At 54.4% G+C, this 26,937-nt stretch overlaps 1 protein-coding gene across 1 annotated transcript; it reads right to left on the bottom strand.

The window, feature by feature from the left end:
- Positions 1-3,952: 3,952 nt before the first annotated feature.
- WDR75 (WD repeat domain 75) lies at positions 3,953-25,309 on the bottom strand. Its single transcript, XM_070421669.1, has 21 exons — positions 25,221-25,309; positions 22,000-22,129; positions 19,528-19,593; positions 18,700-18,790; positions 17,567-17,691; positions 17,138-17,208; positions 16,697-16,816; positions 16,133-16,221; positions 15,058-15,216; positions 14,302-14,361; positions 14,100-14,215; positions 13,280-13,455; positions 11,827-11,984; positions 11,028-11,208; positions 10,231-10,325; positions 9,436-9,531; positions 8,811-8,980; positions 8,454-8,513; positions 6,149-6,295; positions 5,787-5,878; positions 3,953-5,411 (listed from the first exon to the last, which is right to left on the bottom strand). Exons 1-21 carry the CDS (start codon positions 25,307-25,309, stop codon positions 5,198-5,200), a joined length of 2,505 nt encoding a protein of 834 aa, XP_070277770.1. The 3' UTR covers positions 3,953-5,197.
- Between the last annotated feature and the right edge of the window lie 1,628 nt (positions 25,310-26,937).

Here is a 26,937-nt window from a genome sequence, read left to right as displayed (position 1 = left end):
TCTGTCTGAGTACCCTCCTCCTCTGCCCTTTAAGATTCAAAAGAGCAACGAAGGAAACAACAGTTAATGATGCGATTCTCAGAGTACTGTAGAGGCCTGGCATCACCCCGCATGAAGCAGCTACTGTACAATTCTGGGGGTGAGTCATCTTGATCAAATAAAGTTTTTTATTTCAATGAAGCTTTGCTAATGTGAAATGTTAAGCATTTTGCATTGAAGTGTTCATATAATTTTAAAAAGTCTACAAAGTACTTTTGCTAAAAAAATGGGGGGGGAGGGTTTAGCATTAAAATATGTAAGGCAAAACCAGATAGAATTACAAGGAGAATTAGATGAACCCACTGTCATAATTGGGGACTTCAACACCCCTCTATCAGAATGAACAGATCTGGGGGGCAAAGAGCCAGTAAGGATACAGCTGAGCTCAAGAACATCATAAACCAGCCTGGCTGGCGTGGCTCAGGGGTTGAGCATCGACCTATGAACCAGGAGGTCATGGTTAATTCCCGGTCAGGGCACATGCCTGGGTTGCTGACTCGATTCCCAGTTGGGGGCATGCAGGAGGCAGCTGATCCATGATTCTCTCTCATCATTGATTTTTTTTTTCTCTCTCTTCTTCTCCCTTCCTCTCCCTTCCTCTCTGGAATCAATAAAATTATATTAAAAAACATAAAAGTAGTCCTAGCCGGTTTGGCTCAGTGGATAGAGCGTTGGCCTGCAGACTGGAGGGTCCAGGGTTCAGTTTCGGTCAAGGGCATGTACCTTGGTTACAGGCGCATCCCCAGTAAGGAGTGTGCAGGAGGCGGCTGGTCGATGTTTCTCTCTCATCGATGTTTCTAACTCTCTATCCCTCTCCCTTCCTCTCTGTAAAAAAATAATAAAATATATTTATAAAAAAAGAAAATTACATTTAAAAAAAACAAACAACAAAAAAACAGAAAAAAACCCCACATAAAAGTAAAAGTGAAGCATAAGCTCAAACACTTATTGAATAGTTGAATTCCAGGCACGCCTCGCATGATGAGAGCAGGGTGGGTCTTTGCTGGGCCTCCAAGCTGCCTGGGTTTCCTGGCTCTGGGTCAGACCCCTGTCCTGTCTCGGGCTAATGGCACTGCTCTGAAATAACAGCATCTCACATCCCCGAGAGCCAAGGGTAAGCCCCCGGGCCGCAGCTCTGTCTCCGGTGGGAGGAGGCCCAGACCCTGGAGAAATCTCCGGTCATGAAAGTTGAGAAGCAGGCTCTCTGGCCCTGGAGGTATTTGACTGAGATAAGGAGCCAGGACTGGACTCAGGTTTCCAAGGAGACTGTCTTAGGAGGGGAGGGAAACATTGCCTCCTTCCTCCTATAAACAGAGAAAATTCACTTTTGTTATCACTCCAGCTGCTGGCTGGAGACGTGTGACTAGCCCTCCCGGCAACCCCGGGCCAGCGAGGAGCCTGGGAAGAACAGGAGCGAATCCTGAGGGCGGGAGTGGGAACGGCCCCGCGTGAAACTCTCCGGCTGTGCCGGCACCGTTCACTGGGATAAGACAGCAACCGTGTGAAGAGTCCCTGGGCGGCAGAAGCCCGCCAACCTCCCTGCCTCCCCCAACAACCCCCGCCCGCGCCCCCCCCCCCCCCCCCCCCCCCCCCCCCCCGCCGGTGCTACCAGTAAAACCCACTGGGGACTGAGCCGGCAACCCAGGCATGTGTCCTGACTGGGGATTGAACCAGTGACCTCTTGGTTCCTGGGTCAACGCTCAACCACTGAGCTACACCAGCCGGGCACAACTCCCTCCTTTCAGAGATGAGAAGTCAGAGCCCCCAGTAACCTGACTGCGAGCACTAAGATGCTGGCAGGAGAGCTGGAGGCAGCCGCTTCTGGCTCCTGGACCAGTGTCTGCCCGGATGAGACGCTGCTCTCCTGATAAAGCCGGGCCACGGCACTCACATCCACCGCTGCGGCAGGCGTTGCTGAGGGCGCAGGCGGCTGAGTCCTCCTAAGGGAGCCAGCCTGCAGCAGCACGTTCCCATGTGAAGTGCTCCTCGCCAGAGCACTCGTGCTGGGCCTTCGGGAGAGAGGCCACCACCGCGCAGCAAGGGCTCTGGGCTCCGCGGACAATGGGAGGAACTGGGCGCGCTGGGGCCTGTTACTTCTCCCTGTGAGCTACGTGCTCTGCCTCCTGCGGCCTTTCCAGGCCGGAGGTGCGTCCGGCCTCAGGAGGGAGCCTGAGCCAGCCATGACTGTGGCTCATACACGGTGCCCCATGGTTAGCACTTGTGCGACCAGATTCTTGGCCTTGGGGGCATGGGTGTGGGTGGGGCTACAACACACCACGCTGGCATCTAGTGTTTGTGATCAGAGGGGCAAAGTGGGGGAGAGCATCTTGTCTAATTCTGCAATTCGGAAGGAGGGACTGAGTCAGAGATTGTTTGCTCTTTTTTCTTTCCTCCCCCCCCCCCCCCACATTGACCTCTTCTAGTCGGCCCCGCCCCCACCCCAGGCCTCCACCACACTGTCTGTGTCCATGGATTGTCCCTTTATGCCCACAAGTATAAATAAAATAAAATAAAAATTCAAAAAAATACCAGTTGACACATGCAAAAAATTAACAATTGACTCTTGCTAGTAAAACTGCTACTAACAAGCAAAATATGTGGCTAAAAGACTGACTTAAAGGAAGCTTTACGAAATTCAGTTCATCCCTCTGCTGGATTTGTTTGCTCCTGGTTATAGAAAAACAGAAGCAGTTTGAGCCATGGACTCATTGATTGTCTCTCGCAGGTTGATCCTATTCTACTCACATCGCCTCCCATGGATACACCATCAAACCCCAGTTCCTCCCACTCCTCCATCTGGTGATGAATCATCTGCTGGGAGCCTCCGGCCTCCGGTCTTGCCTTTACCGTTTTGTTCAGGGCTGTGGGCAGCCACAGGACCTGGACTTGGATAGTTCTGCCATCTTCACGGCCATCAGGAAGCCTGTCAGGTAGCGGAGGAACCCACAGCTGCAGGAGGAGGTTTCGGATGAAGCGGCCTCAGAAAACAGTGCCAGTCAGAGGGCTTCATCGACTCACGCCGCACGGTTGTTTCGCTAACAGGTTTCTGTTAAAGGTGCCGCGGCAGTCCTAGTACAAAGCTGGAATTATGTAAGGTCCATTAGCCACCATGTTAGCAACATGTTCTAGCTCATGCCTCGCGGGATGGCTTAGATGAGGGAGGGAGGTGCAGAGGCGAGTGTCTTCAGGCTCACTTCCTGTGATGGGGAGCGTCTGTGGGAAGAGAACGGAGGACAGCATCAGGGACCTTCGGGACAGGGGTCCGGACGAGGAGGACTCGAGGGGCCGAGTCCCCCGCCTGTCTAGCTGTGTTAGGGATGTTTCTGTGTTGGAGGAGGAATTGTCATGACTCTCCCCCACAAGACTGGCATGTTTCCGTGTAAGAGTGAGCAACTCTTTAGAAAAAGTGATTAAGTCCCTACTTACAAGCAATTATTCAAATTACGCAATATTTTAAAAAGACACGTTTCAAGGTTACTGTGTCCTTTGATTGGAAAGTATAAAACCTTTTATATCTAACTGCCCCAAATAAGTGTTTCTTACACTTGGAGGTGCCATGTCACCATGTCAGTGTCTGAATATGGAAACGTCATCATGGAATTCATTTGTAATCACGCCAACATGTCCCACTCCCTGGGGAAGGGGGAGGGTGACAATACCAAATGGATGCTGACCAGCCCTCCGGGCGAGGCGCGGGGAGGCTGCCTGGTGCGTGCAGCCGTGGAGCTGCTGGGGGCTCGGCGTGGGCTGCTGAGCAGGAGCTGCCACGTAAGGTGACGCTGGTGGCTGTTGGGCTGGGCTGGGGCCGCTGGGCAGGAGCTGCATGGCACGGCAGACTGGACGCCGCTTGTCCAGCGTGGGCCCCTCGGGGGAGCCCAGTGCCAGCTACGCCTGGGCCCTGTGCTGGGCTGGGGCTGCTTGGCGGGAGCTGGTGTGAGCCGAGGCTGGCCTCCGCCTGTGGAGGCTGTGGCTTCTGGGAGGCTGCAGTGCACTGAGCTGCTGCCGCTTGTGTGGTGTCTGGGCCGGTGGAAGAGGCTCTGGCTGGGGGCAGGTTGGGTGGGGCAGGCCAGCAGTTAGCCAGGTCGATGGAGGAGACTCGACGTTTGCCTGTGTGGTCGGGCCAGCGAGGTGGGAGAAGAGGTCCACAAAAGAACAGCGGTGCCGCCTGGCTCCCTCCCTCCGTCCCGAGCTCACAGGTGCCTGCCCGACAGCCCTCGCAGAGCCAGTCCACTTAACCCTCCCGCCTGCCGGGCGCTCGGTGCTGCCTCTGTGCTGGGCCGGTCTGTCGAAGGCTCTCCCTTTGTCTCTGGAGCGAATCCCCATCCCGCTGGCTTTCAAAGCTGATGTCATGGGGACTCTTGCCCAGCAGGTGCCCAGCAGGGTCCCTAACGCTTCCCAGGGGGCACTTGGGAGGCCAAGCTGTCCCTCAGGTTTATTAGTCTCCACCCTGTGGAGGCAGGACCTGCCTGGACGGTGTCTGAGCCCCTGCCTGTCTCCACATGGCTTGTTTGTATCCTTAGGGACAGGAATGCTGAGAGGTGGTCATTCAGGTGGCTCAGTGACGGTTCTATAGTTTGGCTGCAATGCTGATGTGTGCCTGGGAGGGGGTGAGCTCTGGATTTACCCAGCTGCCTCCTTGTGTTACTTTTACTCTAGTTTTTATAGAAGTGCATCAGGGAACCAGAAACCTCCAGATGCTAAGTGGTTAACACACAGCAGCTTCACTCCTTCCACATAATGCAGAGGACAGACTCTGGTGAAAAGCAGTTGACCTGGGTGAAAGGAGGTGAAGTTCTTGGACTCAGTACAAGCAGACCTCGTGTTGCTGCCCTCCAGATGCTGGTGTTTTCTGTTTTTTAAATACATTTCTATTGATTTCAGAGAAGAAGGGAGAGGGAGAGAGAAACATCAATGATGAGAGAGAATCATTGATGGGCTGCCTCCTGCATCCCCCCTACTGGGGATCAGGCCCACCACCCGGCCGTGTGCCCTTGACTGGAATTGAACCAGGGACCCTTCAGTCCAAAAAGCATATGATCAGTTATTTAAAAAAGAAATCCTGTAAACATTTATTTTAAAAGCGGAAACGACATTAACTTAGGTGTTTTTGGAACATCAACATACAACAGAAAAAGTGCAAGAGCCCCCCCTGCAGGGCCTACGGGGCAGTCACCCAGCTGTAGTCCACTCTCCGGAGCTTGCGCAGCTCCTTCTCTTCGCACTTGGACAGCTGTGACAGCTGCTGTAGGAGGTCATCCCCCACATCCGCGTGGTCTGCATGCTGCACCTTCTCAGTGACAGCATCTTCTTCCTCCGAACTGTCACTTTCTTTTTCTTCTTCCATATCCACATCATCAGGCATTTCTTCAGCACTTTAACAGAATAAAACATAAACTTACTATTTACATATAAATGTCTGTAAAAAAATAACTCTAAGATATCTACGTAAAGATAGAATCACACAGACTAAATGAAAAATCTTGTTGTGTGCAGTTTAAAAATTATAGGCTATTATAAAAGAGCAGGTGAATTTACAAAAAGTGTAATTTTGAATTACATATCAAGTCCTTAAAACCTATCCCAAAGGCCTCTTTTCTAACACTTAGAAATGTTCAATGTGTTTTACCTACTTGACTTCGTAACCCTACGTTACGTGAAGTCTAAAGCAGAGAGAGAGATCCGTGGAAGGGCATCCTAAGATGGGGTAACTGGCACCCCCCGCCCCCCACACCCCCTGCAGCGCCTACCTCCTGGCCTCCGTGGCCAGCAGCAGGGAGTTCACGAACATGGAGCACAGGAAGGCGGCCGAGGGCAGCACGTGGGCGGGGGTGTGAAGCAGCTGCAGGGACAGAAAACAGGGTTTCACCTAAAGAGTCAACACCAAACCAAACACAACAGGTTTTCCCCAGAGAAAACCAGCCAGAGGGAAACTGTGCCTCCCTTCCCACCTTCATGCAGACAACGCCTCCCTCAGCCAAGAGTGTGAAGTCCCAGTCTGTGCCATCTGCATTGTTTGTATCAAGCTGCACAGCACAGGAGGAGTTGACAGGTCGCCTGCGGCAGACCCGTGTACACAAAGTTGAGCTCCAGGGCTGAGGGCGCCACTCACCTCGCTGATGGCGGGGACGTTCTCCGTCAGGGGCAGCTGCACCAGCTCGCTCTCCGAGGCGCCGTCCGCCTGCTCCCCCCGCTGCTGCCTGTGCCTCCCCAGGATGAAGTAGAACGGGGTGGTCGGCAGGCTCTCCTCTGCCAGCAGCTGGGAGGGCGAAGACGAGGGCAGTTACTCGGCAGCTCAGCCAGAGGGCGAGAAGGCAGGCCGGGGCGGGAGACCTTCAGAACGCCCCAGCCTGTCTCTCATGTCACCGGCACAGCAGCCGAGGCCCCGCAGCCACTGACGGAGGAAAGCTGCCCGGGGCACTTAGGTGGCAGAGAAACACCACTTCTCACTGCCGCCACCAGGGCCACAGAGACGCAGCAAAGGCAGACCCAGCGCTGGGTGGAAGGTGCCATGGAAGCAGGCGGCCGGCGGAGGGGAAGTGACTGACAGGCCCGAGAAAGCAGAGCTCCAGGCCGCGGTCGCCAACGGGTGGCCCGTGAGGTCCGGAAGGAAGGCGACCGTGGCTCTACGCTGTGTGTGGGGAGCCGAGAGCACCCCGTTTACACTGCAGAGGCCTGCAGATGCTCAGGGAGCGGTACCCACAGACATAGGGTCTCTGTGAAGGGCTAGAAACCCTGATGGAACGGACGATGCGAGAAAGAGAAAAAGGTCATCGGCTGATAAAAACGAGGATGTCTCCCAGAAAACAGGAGACATAAAGAGGAATATTCGCGCAGCCAGTCTAGAAGGCCAACACATAAATAACAGGAATTCTAGAAAACAAACACAGAAATGAAGGCACAGGAGTGATTGGTTTTTCCTTAGTTGTCTGATTAAAACCCATCAGGAGGCCCGTTTCCTGAGGAAAAGCCATCTTTCATGAAGGCTGACTTGTACCCCCTAACAAGGCAAGCAGTACCCCACTCCCCTTCCTTAGTCCTCCCTCATATTCTCATCACTTGGAATAGTGCTTATGAACTTATGTCATGCTGTGTTTGCTGTCTGCATCTTCCTGTTAAATGCAAACACCACAGGCTTAGCTCTGCTCGCTGACATATCTCAAATGTCTAGCCCAGGGCTGGGCAAACTTTCTGACTCGAGGGCCACAATGGGTTCTTAAACTGGACCGGAGGGCCGGAACAAAAGCATGGATGGAGTGTTTGTGTGAACGAATATAAATTCAAAGTAAACATTATTACATAAAAGGGTACGGTCTTTTTTTTTTTAGTTTTATTCATTTCAAACTGGCCGGATCCAGCCCTCGGGCCATAGTTTGCCCACGGCTGGTCTAGACTGTAGGTGATCAAGTTGCTGAATGAATTCAGTGAGTAAATGGTCTGGGCTTCTAGTGACAGTGGAAACTATAATGAAAGAGGAGCAGACCGTCAGAGTTCTAAGAAAATGGCTTTCAACTCAAGAGTTCTATACCCAGCCAACCAATCAAGCAGGAGCAAGGAAAACTTTCCGACAGAGAAGGTCTTCCATTGACCTCCCAGGCCCCAAAGGACGTGCTGCACCAACGCCAGGGCGTGGCGAAGCCGGGGACCACGGGCTCTGACAGCAGAGGCGAGGCGAGGCTCTGGCGCGGGCGGAGGCCGCCTCAGGCTTACAGAACAAGAGCCAGGTGGAAGTGGTCAGAAGGCTCAGCACTGTGTCTTCAAGACCCGAAAGGGGACGTAGAGTGTGTCTGGAAATACCACTACGACTTGGCAACTGGGGTAGTTTGGAGCGAATTAGGTGAGAAGTAAACAGAAAACTAGGCAAATAAAAGAAGTAGGTAATCATTAACGCCAGAGAAAAGAAGTTGGTTACAAAGGAAAACACCTATTGCCACATGGCTGGCCGAGGAATTGTGTTCAGTGGGTTGTCATCATGAATACTGACCTGACCAATTTTCAGATTTGTTTCCTGGGAAACTGGGAGGGAGGAGGGGTATATGAGGATGTGTACGTGTGGGGGGTGGGGGTGTGGAGAAGAGCTACAACTTCCATTTCAACAGCTCAGAGTCACAGGTAAACCCAGAGTTAGCAATGCACACGTGTTCCTCAGAGACAGGCGCCGACCGGGCCTCGGCCGGGGCGTGGGGAGGGCTGTCCCGACAAGTCTCGGGGATGGGTCGCCTCTGCGCCACAAGCACCCGGCACGGACTCACACACCAACTGCATGTCAGGAACAATGTGCCTCCCGAGGCAGCGCTGTGAGGAGGGTTTAATTCGCTTCAGGGCCAGGGGAGGCCTGGCTTCCCGAGGCTGCGTTCTAACGAGAACCCATCTGTGCAGGGAAGCCATGCGGCTGCACGTGAGCGGCCACCACATACCTGCTTGCTTGTTGGTGTGAGTTTCTCTTCTGGAGACTTCGAGCTGAATGTCAGTAAGCTCTGCAAAGAGAGACCAGTTAACGCCGGGAGAGATGACTGTGGAGGGCACATCTAAGTGAGATGTTAACGGGCGACAGCGAGGCCAGCTGTTTGTGCTGAGCCATGAGCATCCACCCAAGAGCCTGAGGGCGGTCACCGAGGCGGGGCTCGGCACAGAGAACACCGCTGCCTGAACACACCGGGCGCCTTCCTCTGGGAGCAATCCTACCACAGGACCAGGCACCTGTCACGGCCGACTGTTCCTCCCCACAGCACAGCAGCTGAGTCACGAGGGAGCCTTCGGAGGAGGACGGTTACCTGCGACGCCGTCAGGAAGTAGAACTGGGACCGGTTCAGCCACTGCAGCGCCTCCGAGGTGAACGCGTCAGGGACGTCTCGAGGCACAAACACTCCCCACCTGACTTCCTCGCTGCAGATGTTCCTCTGAACATACAGCGGCCTCGGCTCACTCGGTTTGAACACGAACACTAGAGGGAAAGACAGACAACACGCTTCGCAAGGGCCAGCTCTGGCCTCGGGCTGGTGCCACCCTCGCCAATAACCATCATGGCTGCTTTAAGCTCTGATCCTGCAAACACCTCCTGGACGCCTGTGTGTCCAGAGGTAGGAGCGAGGCCACAGTGACCAGGAGGAAGGACCCAGCTCCAGAACCCAGAGCTGAGCAGAGGACAGGCAGCGAGCCCAGCTCGGGGCTGCCTGCAGGACAGCAGGGAGGTGCTGGGGCGCGAGGCTGCACGATGCGCCAGGACACGCACGATGCCCAAAGCACTCGGCACTGGGACAGGGACTCAAGGAAGGGCAGGGCCTCAGGCTCAGAGGCTTCAGACCTCTGATTGGCAGGCAGGTGTGACCCACTTGTAATTCAGCCGTTAGGAGAGAACTAAGTTACAGACCCTCCTGTGCCAGCGTGATCTGTACTCACAGTCCGAACCCCCTGAGGACCGAGAGACGGCGGCCACGTTCTCTGAGCGCGGGTCCGGCTCCATCACTGTGATGTTCAGTTTTGTGCTCCACTCCACTGGGGAGAAGGGAAAAGCGATTCACTTCTATTGACAGAAGCGCTTCAAAGCCTGTCGTTCAAAGCGGGCACTCTTCCTTTTTCTGGGACAGCCATTCCCCTGTCCCAGGAGAAGGGAGTCGTGCTTCCGAAAGCGCCGGCAGACCAGGGACAGGTGTGGAAGCTGCAGAGGCCGGAGGCAGGACAAAGCCCTCCTTCCACACACCATGCAATGCTCCCCTTCCCTGCAGCTACCGAACCTGGGCAAAACGTTAGCCAGAGACACTGCAGAGAACCAAAGATGCTACCACACCCAGCCACTGCTAAGCGCCCGCCACGCCTTTCCGACATGTATTCCCACAAGTAAAACCCACTAAGTGCACCTCTGCCAGGAGGTATGGCAGGCATTCAGACGGCAAGCGGCCGGGACACTGCGGGTGACATGCATATGGAGGAGCGGGGACAGGGCTCCAACTAGAGGGTGGAGCACAAGGGGCAGCAGAAGGCCGCTCGCTGCAGGCACTGCCAGAGGGGTGGCAGCTGAGCCTCTTCACCGACCACAGGCCGCTTATCCATGACCCCGCCTGCGGCAGGCCTGGGCTCCGCCTTTCAGAACGTCCCACTCAGAAAATCACATTGTCTTTGGGTCCAGACGTGAGGCTACAACCCAGAAACCCTAGAGGCCTGGGCTCCTGCCCGTCCAGAGGAAAGATGTCTTACGTGCACAGCTCAGCAGGTTCCAGCAGCACAGGGTCCCGTTCTCAGTGGCTCCAAGAAGGTACTTCGAGCACGTCAGCCTCCCGAAGCAGAGGTGCCTGAGGACCACACGAGCGAGTCAGTCCAGCCCTGGGCACGTCCGCTCAGCTGGGCCTAGCGACCATGCTTTATTCATCATCATCTTGCAGAAACAGGGATGAAGCAGCACAAGAGGAAGGCTTAATTGGGTGTGCTGCTGCTTTAGAGAAACAGGTCTGATGACCAGTTCTTTTCCCTACTGTGCTTCGTGGTATAACAACACACACAGGAAGTGTATGTGAAATGTACAGACACTAACAAAACCCCTTTTTGTGCTCATTTACCTAAAGAGGCGTTTGCACTGTGAACCCTGAAGTTTTACAAAGTGAATTCAGAATCGGACGCATTGGGAACTGGGAGCCATGTCCTCGCCGTCTGCCACTCGTCCCCAGCGCTGTCCCCTGACATGGGGGGGACCCTGCTGGGTCAGCACCGCCCGGACCCCGAGGCTCAGGCACAGCTGCTTATGAGGCAGCCGACATGACGCGGTGGTGACAGAGAAAAGAATCTGCAGGCCTGGAAGGAGATGTCACTCCTGGTTCCAGAAATGGTGACTCCAGCACCTGGTTTACCTGCAGAGAAGGCCTGGCTTCCCGCCCTCAGCTCAGCTGCTGCCCACGGCCCACGGCCTCTCCGAGGCATGCATTATTCTAGAGCTCATGTACAAGGACTTGTTTAAATGTTAGAAAAAGGTACTTCACATTCCCCCATTATTCACCTACCGTACGTGCCCAGCTCGCTGACAGAACGTGCACCTGAGCTCCCAGCTCTCGGACTCCCATATGGTCACCGTCTCCTCGAAGCTCACGGCCAGCAGCGAGCCGTCTTCAGAGAAGCAGCAGTTGGTTGCCTGGTACTTGTGGTAACTGCCCACGAAGTCGCAGGTCCAGCCCACAGCCTCTCCTGTGGAAACACGGACCACGGTGCAGACACGGCACAGAGGCTGAGCAACGTGTGGGAGGTTACACAACAGGACCCTGCTCCCTAGCCCTACCAGTCCTGAGGCCCTGAACCTCACTGTCCCCTATACCTGGGCTCCTGAGCATTAAAGAGAAAAAACCAACATGATAGAGAAAAATGTTAGTTACATGCAAACAAGTGGTTAGAATAAGATGGAACTTGGAGACATTGTAGAAAATAGGTCTACCTTTCATCTACCTTTCATCTAGCGCCAATATTCCACCTTTGTGTGGAAATTACCGAAAAATCGGTCCAGCGGTCTGGTAGGACTAGTGAGGAGGCTGCAAGCACGGGCTGAGCTGCAGCTCATGCTGGTCCCACAGACCTCGACCGCCCCCTGGTGGGGCTGCGGGAGGCTGCACACCCGAGCCCTTTCTGGCCTCTTGCAAATGGAACAGATCAGCCAGCACCCAGCAGTCCAGTGTGTCATTAAAAAGTATGGGCTTGGAGGAAAGGCACGTCACAGCGTGATCTCCTACATCGTTTAAGTGCCCTGCCAGAGGGTGCGGCTCATGAGATAAATCTATCAGTTCTTAGACTCGCTCTGTGTGAGCCACTTACTGTAGATGTCAGAGTCGTCTGCCAAGACCCACACTTTGAAGCGGCCGTCTCTGCTGGCCGTGACCAAGGTGGGGCTTTCGGACTTCTCCGCGTTGCAGAAGCACAGGGCGGTGATGCGGTCCTCGTGGGGCATGCTAACCTTCGTGTTGAGAACAAACCTGGAAGGAAGGAGACGCCAAGTCATCCTCACACCTGGACGACGACCCAACCTCACCTGGGGTCTCACACAAGAAACGAGCCTTCGGCCCGCCGGCTGTGAGTTTGACATGCTTGTTGTATCCTACAACAGCATCTCTGGAAGGGCCTAGAACAGTGATGGCGAACCTGTGACACGCGAACTCATTTTTTTTGGTTGATTTTTCTTTGTTTAAATGGCATTTAAATATATAAAATAAATATCAAAAATATACATCTTTGGTTTACTATGGTTGCAAATATCAAAAAATTTCTCTATGTGACACGGCACTAGAGTTAAGTTAGGGTTTTTCAAAATGCTGACACGCCGAGCTCAAAAGGTTCGCTATCACTGGCCTAGAATGACAGACAGCCGCCTGCCATCTCTCAGCCGCGACACGCAGTCCTGACACCACCTCTGTCCTGAGCAGCGTCCACAATGCAGAGGGGATGGAGCACCGGGTCACCTTAATGGTACAACGTGAGTGTAAACAGGGGTCACCAAACATGATCCCCGAAAGACGACTGCACTAGCCCACAGTGCCTCCTGAGCTACTTCTGAAAATAAGCAAATGGCGGAATGATTATGAAAGACCCCACTGTGGCAAGAAAACAGAAAGAAAACTACCTACTCCCACTGCCCTGTCAGCATTTATTATGTGATCACCAAACCACCTTTCCCGCCTGTTCCCGGGAGCAGTGAAGGGAAGAGGGACCGTGCCGGCCCTGGGCTCTGTGAAGGACATCCGGCAGGACGGCGTTGTGCTTTGGAAAAAGCTCCGGTTCCGAGGGGGTGACTGGGGCCTGCTCCCTCCCCTGGGGATATGGACACCAGGCTTATCCCCCGTGTTCTGTGGGCGCAAAAGCAGAAGCCTCGCTCTGGCACCCAGGAAGGACTTGATAAAGGGCTGGATGGCCCTGGCGTGAGAAACTGCACCCCGCCGCCTACACTGCCATGTTCCCCAAGGCAGCGTGATGAAGGAGCAACGAGCTGACGTTCAGATTCTAATCCTGGATTTGCCTGGAATTAGGACTCAGGTCCTGGGGGTGTCACTTCCCCATGTTTTCTCATTTATGCTGTGAGGTGACTGATAACCTGGGGGGACACCGTGCTTTCTCAGAGCAGAAAGCTTAACGGCTCTATCAGAAGCATGCCTCCCCATTACTCCAAATCTAAAACTAATCGAAATACAGCATCTTAAAGACCAAGAAGTAAAACCACAAGAGAGAAAACAACATGTTTTCTACTTTGAAATTCTAGGCTACAAAGTGGCATTACCCTTGTGTTTTCTTATTGTACGTCCACAGCTTCATTTGTAATTCCAGCTCCCCTTCCTTTTCTTGACGCTGTTCTACGGTTGCGAGCCAGGCACCGAAGCAGCCGAACGCAGCCTTTGTCAGCTCAATTTGGACCAGGCCGTAGTCGTTGATGTATTCTTGCTGCACAATGTCTAGCTGATGGGTTAAGAACATGCAAAACGCTTACTAATGTAAATACATGCATGTGAGAGCATTCAAGGATGATTTTAAAAAGTGAAAAAAGATAGAACTGCTGTGAGTAGCCCAGCATTTTATTCCCTGTTGTTTCTCTCAGCCGTTTCCTGGTCTGTTTACTACACGGGTGAAGTGCCTGCTATCTCCAGGATTTCAGCAGAAATGTGGTAGTAAAAAGACCAGGAAGTTTCCTTTCTCTGAGGGCTGACAGGTGAGAGGAGAGAGAGAAGGTGCCACAGCTTCTCAGACAGAATCTGTGAAGGGTCCCGTGGGGAACAGAGGAGAGGCGGGCCGCTGATGCATTTAGGGGGGTCTCAGGAGGCCTCCCTCTAGTCTGCAGTGTGCCATGGCCGCTCCATCACAGGAGGCATGTCTGCACTGCGAGCCACATCCTCTCATCCTGGTCCCTGTGGCCTGAGGCACAGATGTGTGTGCAGCTAATTAGTCTGAAAACACGACCACAGACAGAGCGGCTGCAGCAGCAGCCACGGACACCAGGACCAGCTGCAGGCGACCGAGTGCTGCTGAGCGCGCGTGGTGGCCAGGGCCCTGGGGGGCTGCAGAGCTTCACTCGCTTTAAGGCAGTTAATGGATCAGAACCTTACGTTGTATAACTGCTTATCACTCTGGAGAGAATAGAACTGCAAGTGGCCGGGCTTTCCATTCAAAACCAACGCTTTAGTTCGTGGATCAATCATCAAGCCAGTCAAGATACTGCTGTCTGCAAAAAGAGTGACACACAGCAGCTGAAGCCAGACAGACGCCCACCTTGCACGGACACCCCCACCCACCCCGCGCTGGCAGTACCTCTCACCAGGCCTTGGATCACCGCGGAGGCCTCCAGGTTCCGGTGAATGATGGTGATCTCTGCGGGCACAAAACACTTCACCATGAACAGGTCAGAGCCTCCAGTTAGAAAAAAACCAACTGGGCTTATGTGATTCTGGATATCAGAATATAAGACAACCGAGTACGTTGTCTTTTAAGTGTCACATGGGTGCATTTTAAGTGTTAATTTGGGAAGTCGTATGCCCCGAAAGAGAGCGTTCCCTCTTAGGTGGTCCCTGCTTGCTCAGGACTGTACGTTCAGGGTGCCCGCTGGAGGGCAGGGGAGGCGGCGGCTCTGGGCTCTCCATGTGGCGTGGGAACAGGACGAGCGCAGCTTCTGGAGGAAGCAGAGCCCTCCATTTCTGCCAGAGCAGCCCTCGCCCCCGACACAGCCATCTCTTCCGGAAGCGCAGGTGCCTAGGCCAGCACCAAGGCCCACCTCAGAGCCCTTCCTCCACATCCCCACCCCATTCATTCCACACGAACGGTTCTGAAATCAAGTGGCACAACAAAAACCAAACACACTGAGCCCACAGCTGGCAACCATTCTGAAAATACTAGATGGTGGTGGCATCTCGGGCGGAAGGGGGCGACAGAAAGAGGAAGAATGGGAGAAAGAAATGCTCCTGAAGGCGAGGCTGCTCTGCACCAGCCTGAGGTCTTCCATCTGCCCTTCCTTGCAGGTGGCAGGTGGCTGAGGCATCGCACTAACGGTAGGAGTGCGGACGGACGTACTGTTGTCAGAGTGGGAGGTGCAGAGCAGGTCCCCCGCTGGCGAGACTGAGATGTGCTCAATGGTGGCCCCCAAGCGTGGCAGGAACTCCTTGGTCTTCTCGGCCGCATCGCGCCACTCCACCAGGACCGACTCCCGGCCGCCGCTCAGCAGGCTGCCGCCTTCTCCCGCACAAAGGCCAGGGCGGTGTTTGGAGAGGGAAAAACAGAAAGAGAAGCATACCCAGCATTTAATTTTTCTGGCCATGTTAGAGAAACGATCTACTGTTTTTCAGAATATGGAGCGCTTCACGAATTTGCCTGTCATCCTTGCGCAGTACTGCGCGTTCCAATTGTAGTATGTGCTGCCGAAGCGAGCACTGAACTGTCTTTGTAAATGTGCACACCAGTGCCTTCCTCTTTTAATCTCTTAAACCAAGACCAAGGTCACGATTCAGGGACTTTCCCTCCCACTGGCATCTGCTTAGCTTGCTGCTGACCAGCTCCTCCGATAACAAGGACAACAGAAAGAAACAAGCACCCTCTAGGCCTGATGGCTTCTCCAGGAAGAAATAAACCCATTTCACTCTTCCGGTAACAAAAGAAGAGAACGTGCCCAATCTGTGCACAAGCACAGCCCCGCACCAAACAAGCACACCGGAAGCAATTCCAGGCCCATCTCACGACCGGCGAGGCTCCCAACCAAAACACGAGGACCGAGCGGAACCCAAGGATTCACTGAGAGGAACGTGCAGTGGTTTCAACACTTGGAAAATAAGTCAATTTCACCACCCGCTTCCGGAGGACAGGGGAAACCACAGGTGCAGATGCTCACAAGGGACAGGCCCTACATCGGGAGGCAGGCCCTCAGCAACGCGGACCTGACGGGCCTTCAGTTTCCACCCAGGGCCCCAGCGAGTCGACAGCAAACGCGTTAGGGGGTAAAACACTGACACTTCCCTCTGGGGCTGGGAACACTGTTCCCACTTTGATTCAACATGATCTTATCCTAAGATAAGAAAGGCTTCTAAACACAGAATTAAAGTACTTGATTCACATGCTTCAAAGGTTCACCTTAAACTACTAAATGTGCCCTTACCCGTCGCTGAAAAAGCCAGATCCATAACCAGGTCATGGTGCCAATGCAGACATGTGTAAGTGTACTTCTTCTCATCATCAAAACCCCTCCTATTGGAGAAACACCAGTATTTTTAACTTCACCAAAGGTGTATGTTAAATGTCGCACAAACTAATAAGTCACAGTATCAAGCTTATGGTCCTAATGTCCAAAAAGTACAATGAGTCCATTTCCATTTGTAACTGAGTCACTTCTAGGAGCAGCAGGCCTTCCTGGTGTCCTACTATGCAGATATCCCCTTCCTGTCACTGCCACTCTTTCCTTTTTACTTAAAGGCAGACAAAAAAGTTCCCTTCAGTAAAGTGACTATAGCACTTCCTCTCCCTAAAGCAGTGTGTGTGTGCACTGAGGAGTATGCACAGAAGCACAGACGGGGAGGGGGTGTCCCCATGCAGCGGGCCCAGTGCTGCTCCCCGCCACCCCCCCCACCCCCCTGACTGAGGCAGCCGCCCTGCAGACCAACACAAGCAGCACAGAAACCAGCGCCCTGCCCTCCCCTCCCCTCCCCTCCCCTCACCGCCTGACCAGAGGCGGATCTTGCCGTCCTTGTGCCCTGTCGCTATGCAGTCTTCCTTCGGGTGACACACTACACATGTGAAGTTGTTCTTGGCGTGTTTCCTATTTCCCGACGATGACAAAGTAAACCTAAGAGAAAACAACATGCTCTTGATTATTCAAGTCTCTTGGTAAGTAGCTAATTAAGTAAAAGGGATTTCTCGCCCTTATCAGCCCAAACGGGAGGCTCTCAGAACTGACTGCAGGACCTTAAAATAAAGTCCTTTTAGTGATTTTTGTTTTGTTTTTTGCCCGGGCAAAGTTGGCTCCCATTTCTTGTTGAAGCTAAGTGTTAGCTTCAGATCTGCACGGGCCTAAGAAATGACAGCAGAGGCCGCTGGCTAATGTCTGAAGATGCCGGGCCCTCACTCCACTGCACACGAGACAAGTGCCGTCAAAGGGCATGCTCACCTTGACGTGGCTTTCTTTTTGAAGAAATAAACAGACAAGTAGAAGTCCCGCACGGCAGCGACGTATTCTCCCTGGTGTCAGAAGATAACATGCCCAAACAGTCAGCACTCGAGGAAGAAATATTCTTGTCACAAAAGTCAATGTTGTAACAATAACCTTTTTCTGCAGAAATACAGTGCAGATGCCAAAACCCTGATTATGTTTTGGACAATTAGTGTTACAAGAGCAATAACACAGAATATATACAATGAGATGGTCCTACAAACCTATCCCATCAACACATGCTCCAGATGACACAGACCTCTCAGTTACTAACAGAAATACTGTAGCTCGAGGCAGCATGAACCCCTGTAACGTAAGATGTTGAGAGGACAGACGGCAGGAAAGAGAGTTCAGGTACAAAAGAGAAACCAACGGAAGAAAGCTGACCTGGCTCCCGAAGGTGACGCACTTGGGCGAGGGGCTGATGTAGTCCAGCACCAGGCAGGGCTCCTCGGCCTCGGCGTCCTGGCGGGGCGAGCGGGGCAGCCGCACGGAGACCAGCTGAAACACATCTAACACAGGAGCGGGCCACTCGCGAGCGCCCTGCAGAGGCGGGACCGCTCTCCCCACACGGAACCGCTCACCGTTCCGAGGAGTCATTCGATGCCAAGGGAGTACTCTAGGCCCTCCTGACAAATGCACTTTACAGCTGGATTCTTTGGATCTTGTATTTTTAGTTCCTTGGAGTGGTTCCCATGTGCAGCCGTGTTAGGACCACGGGCCTCACTGACAGAGAGAGAGCTGTTCCAGCTGCGGGCACCGACCCTCCCAGCCGAGGGGTCAGGGGTGAGTATGAAGAGTGGCTGCCAAATACGAGTGGGCAGAACCACCTGGGAACTTACTGACACGCAGATTCCTAGGCCAAACCTCAGACCAGTGAATCTGTTAATTGTCAGGGAGACGAGGAATCTGATCTGGATGTAAGCATGTGGACAGACATTAAGAATCCACGTGTTTACATACAAAACAGAATCTAAATACTGAAGACTGTTATCTTTAAAGCAGTCATTTGAGAAGGCAACTTGTTTTAGAATGTTGCCATTTCCAGAACATTTTTGGAATATCCTTTAGAGATGACTACATATGGAAAACTAAACTTACTGGGTTTTTTTGTTTTTTAATGTAGTATTTTGATAGATAAAATGCATATTCACTAACAGACTTGACACCAAATGAATTTTAGCTTAAAAAAATCTAGCTGCCACAGCTTTGACTATTCTCTGGTTACTTGAAAGTCCATGATATATTACAACTGGCAAAGTTGTCCCTTCCTCCCCCGCCGACCCCCACCAAAAAAACGCTAAAACAAAGCAAAACAACACACAGAACTGTGGAAAGGACTCACTCAGCTAATGAGCCGTGAGCCAATCGGCTGCCTGCCCAGTGCCACCTCAGAGCTGTCTGCATTTGAATTCTGAACACCACAGCGCTTTACAACACGGCCGCGGAGGCTTTCCTGCATTTGAGAAGCTCTCACACGGAAGGCCTGTGTCGAGCAGAGCACGTGAAGTAGACCGTACCTGGCTTCTCTGTCTTTATCGTAACGAAGACAGAATCCTCAGCACGCGCATGAGTGTAGAGGGCGTGAAGTTTCTGCCCCACTGTGAAAGTCTGGAAGAGAAAAGGCCACGCTGTTCAGCCTCCCCACCCCCCCACCATCAGTTCCACGAAGGGCAGGGATCTGTCCCTTTTGCTCACTCATGTAACCCCCACATCAGAAGAGTGCCTGGCACAGAGAAGACAACACACAGTTATCAAACAACCTTCCAAATTATACATATAGAACCTGCCATTCCTTTTTGATGGCTGTATAGTATTCTATTGAATGAGTTATCAATATTAACTGACATCAAGGTCACAGTCAATTTCTTCTTTCTACTATAACAGTGCTTTAAGGACGACATGTACCTGCACTGTTTTCATCAAGAGATGCCTAGAGGGGAGATTGCTGGAGCAAAGGTACTCACTTTCAGCTTGGTTCTCATGGCTGTGTTCAAAAGCATGTTTCTCTACACTTTTCCTACCGTTAGGCTTTTTTCAATCTTTAACTTAGCATGACTGGTGGGAAAATGCTGGCACACTTTTACGTCTAAATTTACATTTCTTTAGTTACCCACGAGGTTAAGCACATCTTCAAGTTTATTGCATATCTTTAGTAAATATTGTCTTCATTTTATTGCTCATTTTTTGTTAAAGTTTAAAGTTTTTATAGAGTCAAATTTGCTTTGTGGTATGCCTTTCACGACTGGTTTGGGAATGCCATCTGGCCTTACAGAAGGGAGTAATAGATCATTAAATGATGTCGCCATTCCTTTCACATAATAAAAATGGAAGATCAATCCACATACCTTTATCAAAATGCCATCTAGATAGTCCCACAGTTTAATTGTGCCATCAAAGGAACAAGAATACAGCTAAAAGGGTAAACACAGTAAAAAACTGATTAAAAAAAGGAACTCCATTAAGATAGCAAATGAATTAAATGCTAACACAGAAGGCATTTTGTCCACGAATCCATTATTTGTCTCAGAGAAGTGGAGTCAATGGGGGAAAGGCCACCCTCCGTCCGGGAGGGGCGGACGTGAAAGCGCTCAGGGCTGTGCGGCCTCCTGTGTGTCGCAAATGCTGTCATCGGCGCGGCAGGAAGGCAGTGCCTCCGGGACGACCTCAGTGTCCTGCTTCCTATCACACTGCCACCCAGCGAGGACCCACGTGCCCATCGGGGACCCACACGCCCAGCAAGGACCCACACGCCCAGCGGGGACCCTCGCTCCATCAGGGACCCACACGCCCAGCGAGGACCCTCGCTCCATCAGGGACCCACACGCCCAGCGAGGACCCTCGCTCCATCAGGGACCCACGTGCCCATCAGGGACCCACGTGCCCATCGGGGACCTACACGCCCAGCGGGGACCCACACGCCCAGCGGGGACCCTCGCTCCATCAGGGACCCACACGCCCAGCGGGGACCCTCGCTCCATCAGGGACCCACACGCCCAGCGGGGACCCTCGCTCCATCAGGGACCCACGTGCCCATCAGGGACCCACGTGCCCATCGGGGACCTACACGCCCAGCGGGGACCCACACGCCCAGCGGGGACCCTCGCTCCATCAGGGACCCACACGCCCAGCGAGGACCCACACGCCCAGCGGGGACCCTCGCTTCGCAGCACCAGGAGGCCTGGGCGGCACCTGCTCTCATTCTGTCCCACTGGACACGGGGTGTCCTTGCTGCTGTTATTGTGAAAACATTTTGCTTATAATGTTGGTAAAGAATGGTAGATATTTTTGAAAGTGGCAATTTTAAGATTTCTACCAATGAGGACATGGAATTGGAGAATAGGAATACAAAATGATGAAGAAAATATTTTCTATTCAAGTAAAATATTTATATTAAGTTAAAAATACACATTGCAACTACATATAACCTTAGACTCATGAACATGGATTAGTAAAATATAATAAGGCAAACACACTATCACCGTTAAAACAATGGTCAATGCAAAAACTGCGACTCCAGTCCACAGAACCTCCGGCACACCCCCCTCACCGAACCTGCTGGTAAACTTGTCCTCCTCTAATTTTATTAACCTGAGGTTCCGAGAAACAGATCTTTTATGCAATGTGTAGTTTTTCATGTTGCTATGGAACTTAGTAATGCAGCCTTCACAAATTCCAATTTTAATAATAGGATATTCCTGCTACAAAAACCGCAAATGCTACAGATGACAACAGCGTGTCTTCTCACACCCTCAGGGCAGCAGGATGCAAGGCCTGCCCTGCGGAAAAGCCACCACCACTTTCAAGAGCGGCTCAGCGTTCCCTTACGTCCTACTTCCTGTGACAACGCAGTGGATGACAATGCAAGTCCCTTCACTTTTATTTCGGGGGGGGGGGGGGGGGGGGGGAGGGGAGGGAGGAAGAAACATGGGGTCACTCGCCTGCCTCCTGCGGGCACCTGAGCCACAGCGAGGTGTGTGCCGACCGGAATCGAATCCGCCACCTTCCGGGGCGGGGGAGGAGGCCAGGGCTGCACATCCTTTTAAAAGCAGTCCCTCCCAGGTGGCTGTGACCCACCCAGAGGAGTGGGGCCTGGTCAAAAACGAGAGCGAGACAAGCATTTATACCCGAGGCGCCTCTCTGGTAGCTCGGCTGGGACTTAGGCACTGAATTAAAGCGACAGTTCTTATTCCTCAATTCTGAGAAGAGCTGCTTTGTGGAGGGCGACGGAGGCCCAGTCTGTCCTAACATGAACTGACCGGCCCCGACTGAGAAGCCCTTCTTGTCCAGATGCTGGCCTCCAGGAGGTGGCTCTGCAACAACACTATGAAGCCGCATCTCTAAGATCTACACAACCAATCCCTTAGGCAGCATTTAAAACGTGTGTTCTGGAAACAAGAGTTCAGAGGTCAAACGGGTTCGAGAAACGCAAGTCCTCGCTGCCCCTTCCGGATGTGGGCAGTCACCAGGCAGGAAGGGGAGCCGAGAAGACCTACAGTCAGGAAACTCAGTGTGTGCCAGACCCCGAGGGTCAGGTCAGACAGCCAAGAGCCCTCCCTCAAGTCCCAGCTATTGGCCTCTCAGTAACAGTGATTGTACAGCTGTGGGCGGTGACCCTATTTTAATAATGATCAATAAAATGCATATTCTTGGGTGAGGGGGAAACAAAAACGTTTTAAAAAGTGAAACTATCTTGAATCAGAAAATCCACATAGTTCTTTTCCTGATTGTAACCTGGACAGATTGCCCGTCAAATTCAATTCCAGTATTTCCGGCCACAATAAGCCCATGAAAAGACGCAATCTCGAACGGTTCGTCACCTGCAGATGGTTGTGGGGGTTGAGCTGGAGGCCCGTCACCAGGTGTCGGTGCCCCTGCAGCACGTGCACACACTCCTCCGTGGCTGTGCTGTACACCTTGACGAAGTCTCCAGACACACAGAAGAGGTACCTGCAACGAGAGGAAAAGGAGCTGCACACCCGCTATGGAGAGCCAGCCTCTACTGTCCGTGTTCCTCCCAGACAACAGTTTGAGGCAGAGGCTGCCAAACTGTTAATATGGTGAGAGTTGGGACACTTGTCTGACTATTTCCATAACAGACAGAAGACAGGCCAAAGGGCGGTGTTTTCACTTCGTGTTGGAAGGACTTGCTTACACGTATGTCCCCCCCTTACCTGCCCATCAGACCCTACAGGGCAGGGGCGTTATTCTCTTCCGTTTCCCAATGTCCAATCCCGTTTGTTGAACAGACCTTGCCTGAACCTCAGAGGCCTTATAAATTAACTGGGTAAAATGAACCAGTAAATAATTATTATAAAGTAAGAAGAGTAACTATTCGAATGCCGGCCGGGGTCACACCTGTCATCGGTTCTGAGCCACTTGGTTTTTCATGTCCCCCTCGGAGAGCAGGCTGCATCTTCCAAGCATTCCCTGAGACCAGTGCACAAAGGCACGCTTGGCCCACAGAGCGAACACTCCGTGCACCTGCTGTGGCCAGAGGCAGTCACCGCGCGGCTGTGAGCAACTGTCTACGAGATCAACATGAGCACCGAGCTCTGGGACACGCCTCCCAGCGGCTGGTGCTCCTCTCCGCTCCCAGGGCCACCTCCGGCCTGGGCATCTGACGTCCTGTCCCCAGGTGTGCCCTGCAATGTGCCGTTCATACTCACATCAGACGCATCTTGTGAACGTGCCCACAGCACTTCCTCAGATAAAACTAAACTAAATCCTCCGATGCTGCCCACCGCCTGCAGGGCAGGACCCACACTCCTGAGGCCTTTGGGGGTTTGACCGGGGTCTGGAACCCCTTTTTCACTTGACCCGTCAGTGGTTCACAACTCCAACAGCCTTCTCCCCTCGGAAGACAGACGCCCTGGAACCAGCAGACGGGTCCCCTAGGCAGTGTGTCCTGGAGATGGGGGTCCTGTTTGCCTACAAAACTCCCCGCGACGACACTGAAATGCGTCCCCAGAGGAAGGCTTCCCGAGCTGCGACCCTCAGCAACAACAGTGGCTGGACCGCCTGCATGCACCCCAAAGGCAACGACCTGGTCCTCTAACCGCCTGCATGCACCCCAAAGGCAACGACCTGGTCCTCTAACCGCCTGCATGCACCCCCAAAGGAGACGACCTGGTCCTCTAACCGCCTGCATGCACCCCCAAAGGAGACGACCTGGTCCTCTAACCGCCTGCATGCACCCCCAAAGGAGACGACCTGGTCCTCTAACCGCCTGCATGCACCCCCAAAGGAGACGACCTGGTCCTCTAACCGCCTGCATGCACCCCCAAAGGAGACGACCTGGTCCTCCAACCGCCTGCATGCACCCCAAAGGAGCCCCATGCTCTGCACGTTCCGCGGTCTCTGCACAGCGCCTTCCTTCTGCTCCGGCTGGACGTTCGCTGCAGGGCCTTTCCACACAGCCCCCCTCACCTCCCCCCTGGTCAGCAGCAGTCCCTGTGCTTCCAGGGACGGGATGGCGGCCCGGCTCCCTCACCGCACCCACCACAGGGGCGATGGCAGACTTCCTCTCTCACAGGGAGACCCGGGAGGAGCTGTGTGCTTGCTTACTCTGAATAACAACAGACGCACGGTGCGGCAGACAAGTGTGACTTGAAGTCAAACACCGTGGGAGTGAAGCCAGCTTTCCCATGCCCTGGCTGAATGATGCTGGAGAATTCACTTAACACCCCCCCCCCCCCCCCCCCGCCCCCCAACCTCACCGTCACCACCTGTAAAAGGCACATAACACTGTCCTGTTCCCATGAGGATTCCAGGAGGTCAATGCGGGTGAAGGCGCGCTTAGCCACAGAGCACACACCCCGTAAGTCAGTGGTTCTCAACCTTGGCTGCACATTAGAATCACCCGGGAATCTTTGTAAAATCCTGATTTCTGGGCCTCATCCTCCGGAAATTGTTTCTTTGTTATGGGGTGGGCCACAACATTAGTAACAAAAAAACCCCAGAATTTCCGGAGGATGAGGCCCAGAAATCAGGGTTTTAACAAGATTCCCGGGTGATTCTAATGTGCAGCCGAGGTTGAGAACCACTGCCGTAAGTGCTGCTGTGCCCTAAGGATGACACCGAGCCTGCAGACACGTGTGAACACCCCCCAAGAGCCTGCCTGTCACGCGGGACTCGGTCATCCCCGAGGATGAGGAGCAGAAGCGGATGTTCTTCAGCGGGAGCCTGGGTTCGAGAGGCTCTGCGGGTGTGGGAGTGAGGGCTGGGCAAGAAACGAAGCGCAGCAAGGAAATAACTCAGGCGGCACCTGCAGAGACGGCACCTGCAGAGACGGGGCACACACCCGTCCCTGAGCGGCGGGCACACGGGCCACGCCGGGGAACACGAGTGCGAGAGCCGAGAGGCGCGAGCCGGGCCCGGGCCGGCAGAAGGGCGACCACGAAGGCAGCCTGCGAACGGAGCCGGCGGGAGACGGGGCCGAGGGGGCGGGGGGTGGGGTGACAGCGGCGGCGGCACCGGTCTCCTCCCAGGTAAAGGCTCCCCGAGGGGAGCACGGACGGCACCGTCACAATAAGAACCGCGCCGGGGCACACGAAGGGACCCTGCTCGGAACCGGGCCAGGGCCAGGCCGACGCCCGCTGTCACTCCCGGTCGCCAGGGACACTTCCCCACCAGCTGCCAGGGGCTCCCGTCTCCTCCGCGGGCCGGCAGCGCCGAGGGACCTGCTCCGGGGAGGCTCCGAGTCCCGACTCGGCCCCCGCCATCGCCCCGGCCGCTCTCCAGCGCCGCGCCCGCCGGCACACGTGGGCCCGCCCCCCAGCCCTCCTCTGCCCGCGCGGGGGGCCATCGGGGGCGGACAGCGCGCCCCAGCCCGCGGTGGCCGGGACTGAGGGTGTCTCGCTCTTGTCACCCCACCCGGGCACCCGCGCCCCCAGCCCGCACCCCCCGCGCGCCCTGGGGTCCGGCATGCGGACCCCGCCTGGACCCCCACCAGCCGCCGGCGAGCCCGGGCATCTGACAGTCCCTCCCCCGCCCCGGGACGCACACGCGCGGCCCCCCGACGCAGCGCACAGCCCCGTACTTGGAATCCGCGGAGAACACCGCCCTCCTGAAGTTGAGCTCGCTGCCGCCGCAGCGGACCACGCGGACCTCCTGCTCCTCCTCCACCATCTTCGCGCGGACGCCGCAGCTCCCGCCGCCGGCCCCGCCCCCGACTTCCTCTCCCGGGCCGGGCGGTGGTGCGCACGCGCACAGGCGCCGCGCTGGGCTCCTCTAGGATCGCATCTCGATGGTCGGACGCCGCGCCCGCGCAGAAGCTCCCGGCGGCGGCCCTGTCCCCGCCTCCTTTCCGGGAGGGGGAGGGGGGGGGGCCGGGCGGTGGGCGCACGCGCACAGGCGCCGCGCAGGGCTCCTCTAGGCCGGCATCTCTATGGCAGGACGCCGCGCCCGCGCCGCCATCTTTCGTGTGGCAGGGTCAGGTTAGAACTCCTGGGGAAATGACAGAGAGCAAGGGTTTCTATTGGGTACCTTTGAACTCGGTTTTTTGATACTTTACTTTTTAATCTTAAAATGTTATTATTTTATTTTTAAGTTTTTATTGTTGAAATTGTTACATCTGTCCCTTTTTTTCTCCCATTGGCCCTTCTAGCCCGCGTCCCCCACCCCCTAGGCCTGAACCTCCTTCCCTCCCCCGAGGCCTGCACCCCCTGTTGTCAGTGCCCACGGGGCTTCGCCTATACGCACAGAGGTCTTTGGTTGATTACCGCCCACCTGCCCCCCTCCCCGCCTTATTTTACAATGGAATACTACGCTGCTGTAAAAAGGAAGGGACTCTTACCATTTGCAACAGCATGGATGGAACTGGAGAGCATTATGCTAAGTGAAATAAGCCAGTCAGAGAAAGATAAATACCACATGATCTCACTCATTTATGGATAATAAAGACCATTATAAACTGACGAACAAAAATAGATACAGAGGCAGAGAAGCATTGAACAGACTGTGGAACTACAGCGGGAAGGCCGGGGAGGGTTGGGGGGCAGGAAAAGGGGGGGGTAAGAGATCAACGGAAGGACTTGTATGCATGCATATAAGCATAACCAATGGACACAAGACACTGGGGGTAAGGGAGGCCGGGGGATTGTCAAGGGGGGGAAGGAGACATGTACTACTCTTTGTAATACTTTAAGCAATAAAACAATTTTTTTAAAAAAGCGTTTATTATTTAAAGTATTACAGGCGCCCCCTCTCCCCCACTGACCCCCCGCCCCGCCCCCACGGGCCTCCCCACCCGCCGTCCGGGCCCACGGGTTGTGCATATGCGCGTAGGAGCTCATTGGGCGCTCGCTCCCCACACGCCCTGCCTTCCCGCCGACTTTTACAAAGATCTGTATGGTACGGATGTCCCGTTTTCTCCCGTGGACCCTCCCCGGCCCCGCCCCCTCCAGCCCGCCCCCGCCCCCGCCCCGGCCGGGCCCCACCCGCGCCCGCACCACCTACCGTCGGTGGCCCTGGGTGACGCACGGATGCACGGAGGTCTTGGTCGACCACCTCCCCCGCCCTCCCCACCTCCCCGCTGAGATCGCGCCTGCCGGATGCCTCCATGTCCCTGGGTCCGGTTTTGCTCATCCGTTTCCGTGGCTCATTGGGTCCCACGTGTGAGCGAGGTCGTGGCTGCTGGTCTCTCCGCCTGGTTATTTCACTCGGCACCGAGCTCGCCGCCCCGAGGCTGCCGTCCAGGATCAGGGCTCCCGCCTTGTCGCAGCTGCACGGCGCTCCGTGGGGGGGGACGCCCACAG

This window comes from Myotis yumanensis, unplaced genomic scaffold, assembly GCF_028538775.1.
Source record: "Myotis yumanensis isolate MYYU_CA2020_CCGP unplaced genomic scaffold, mMyoYum1.0.hap1 SCAF_8, whole genome shotgun sequence".
Lineage (NCBI taxonomy): Eukaryota > Metazoa > Chordata > Mammalia > Chiroptera > Vespertilionidae > Myotis > Myotis yumanensis.
The sequence above is the reverse complement of the archived record's forward strand: the minus strand, read 5'-3'. Positions and strand labels throughout refer to the sequence as shown.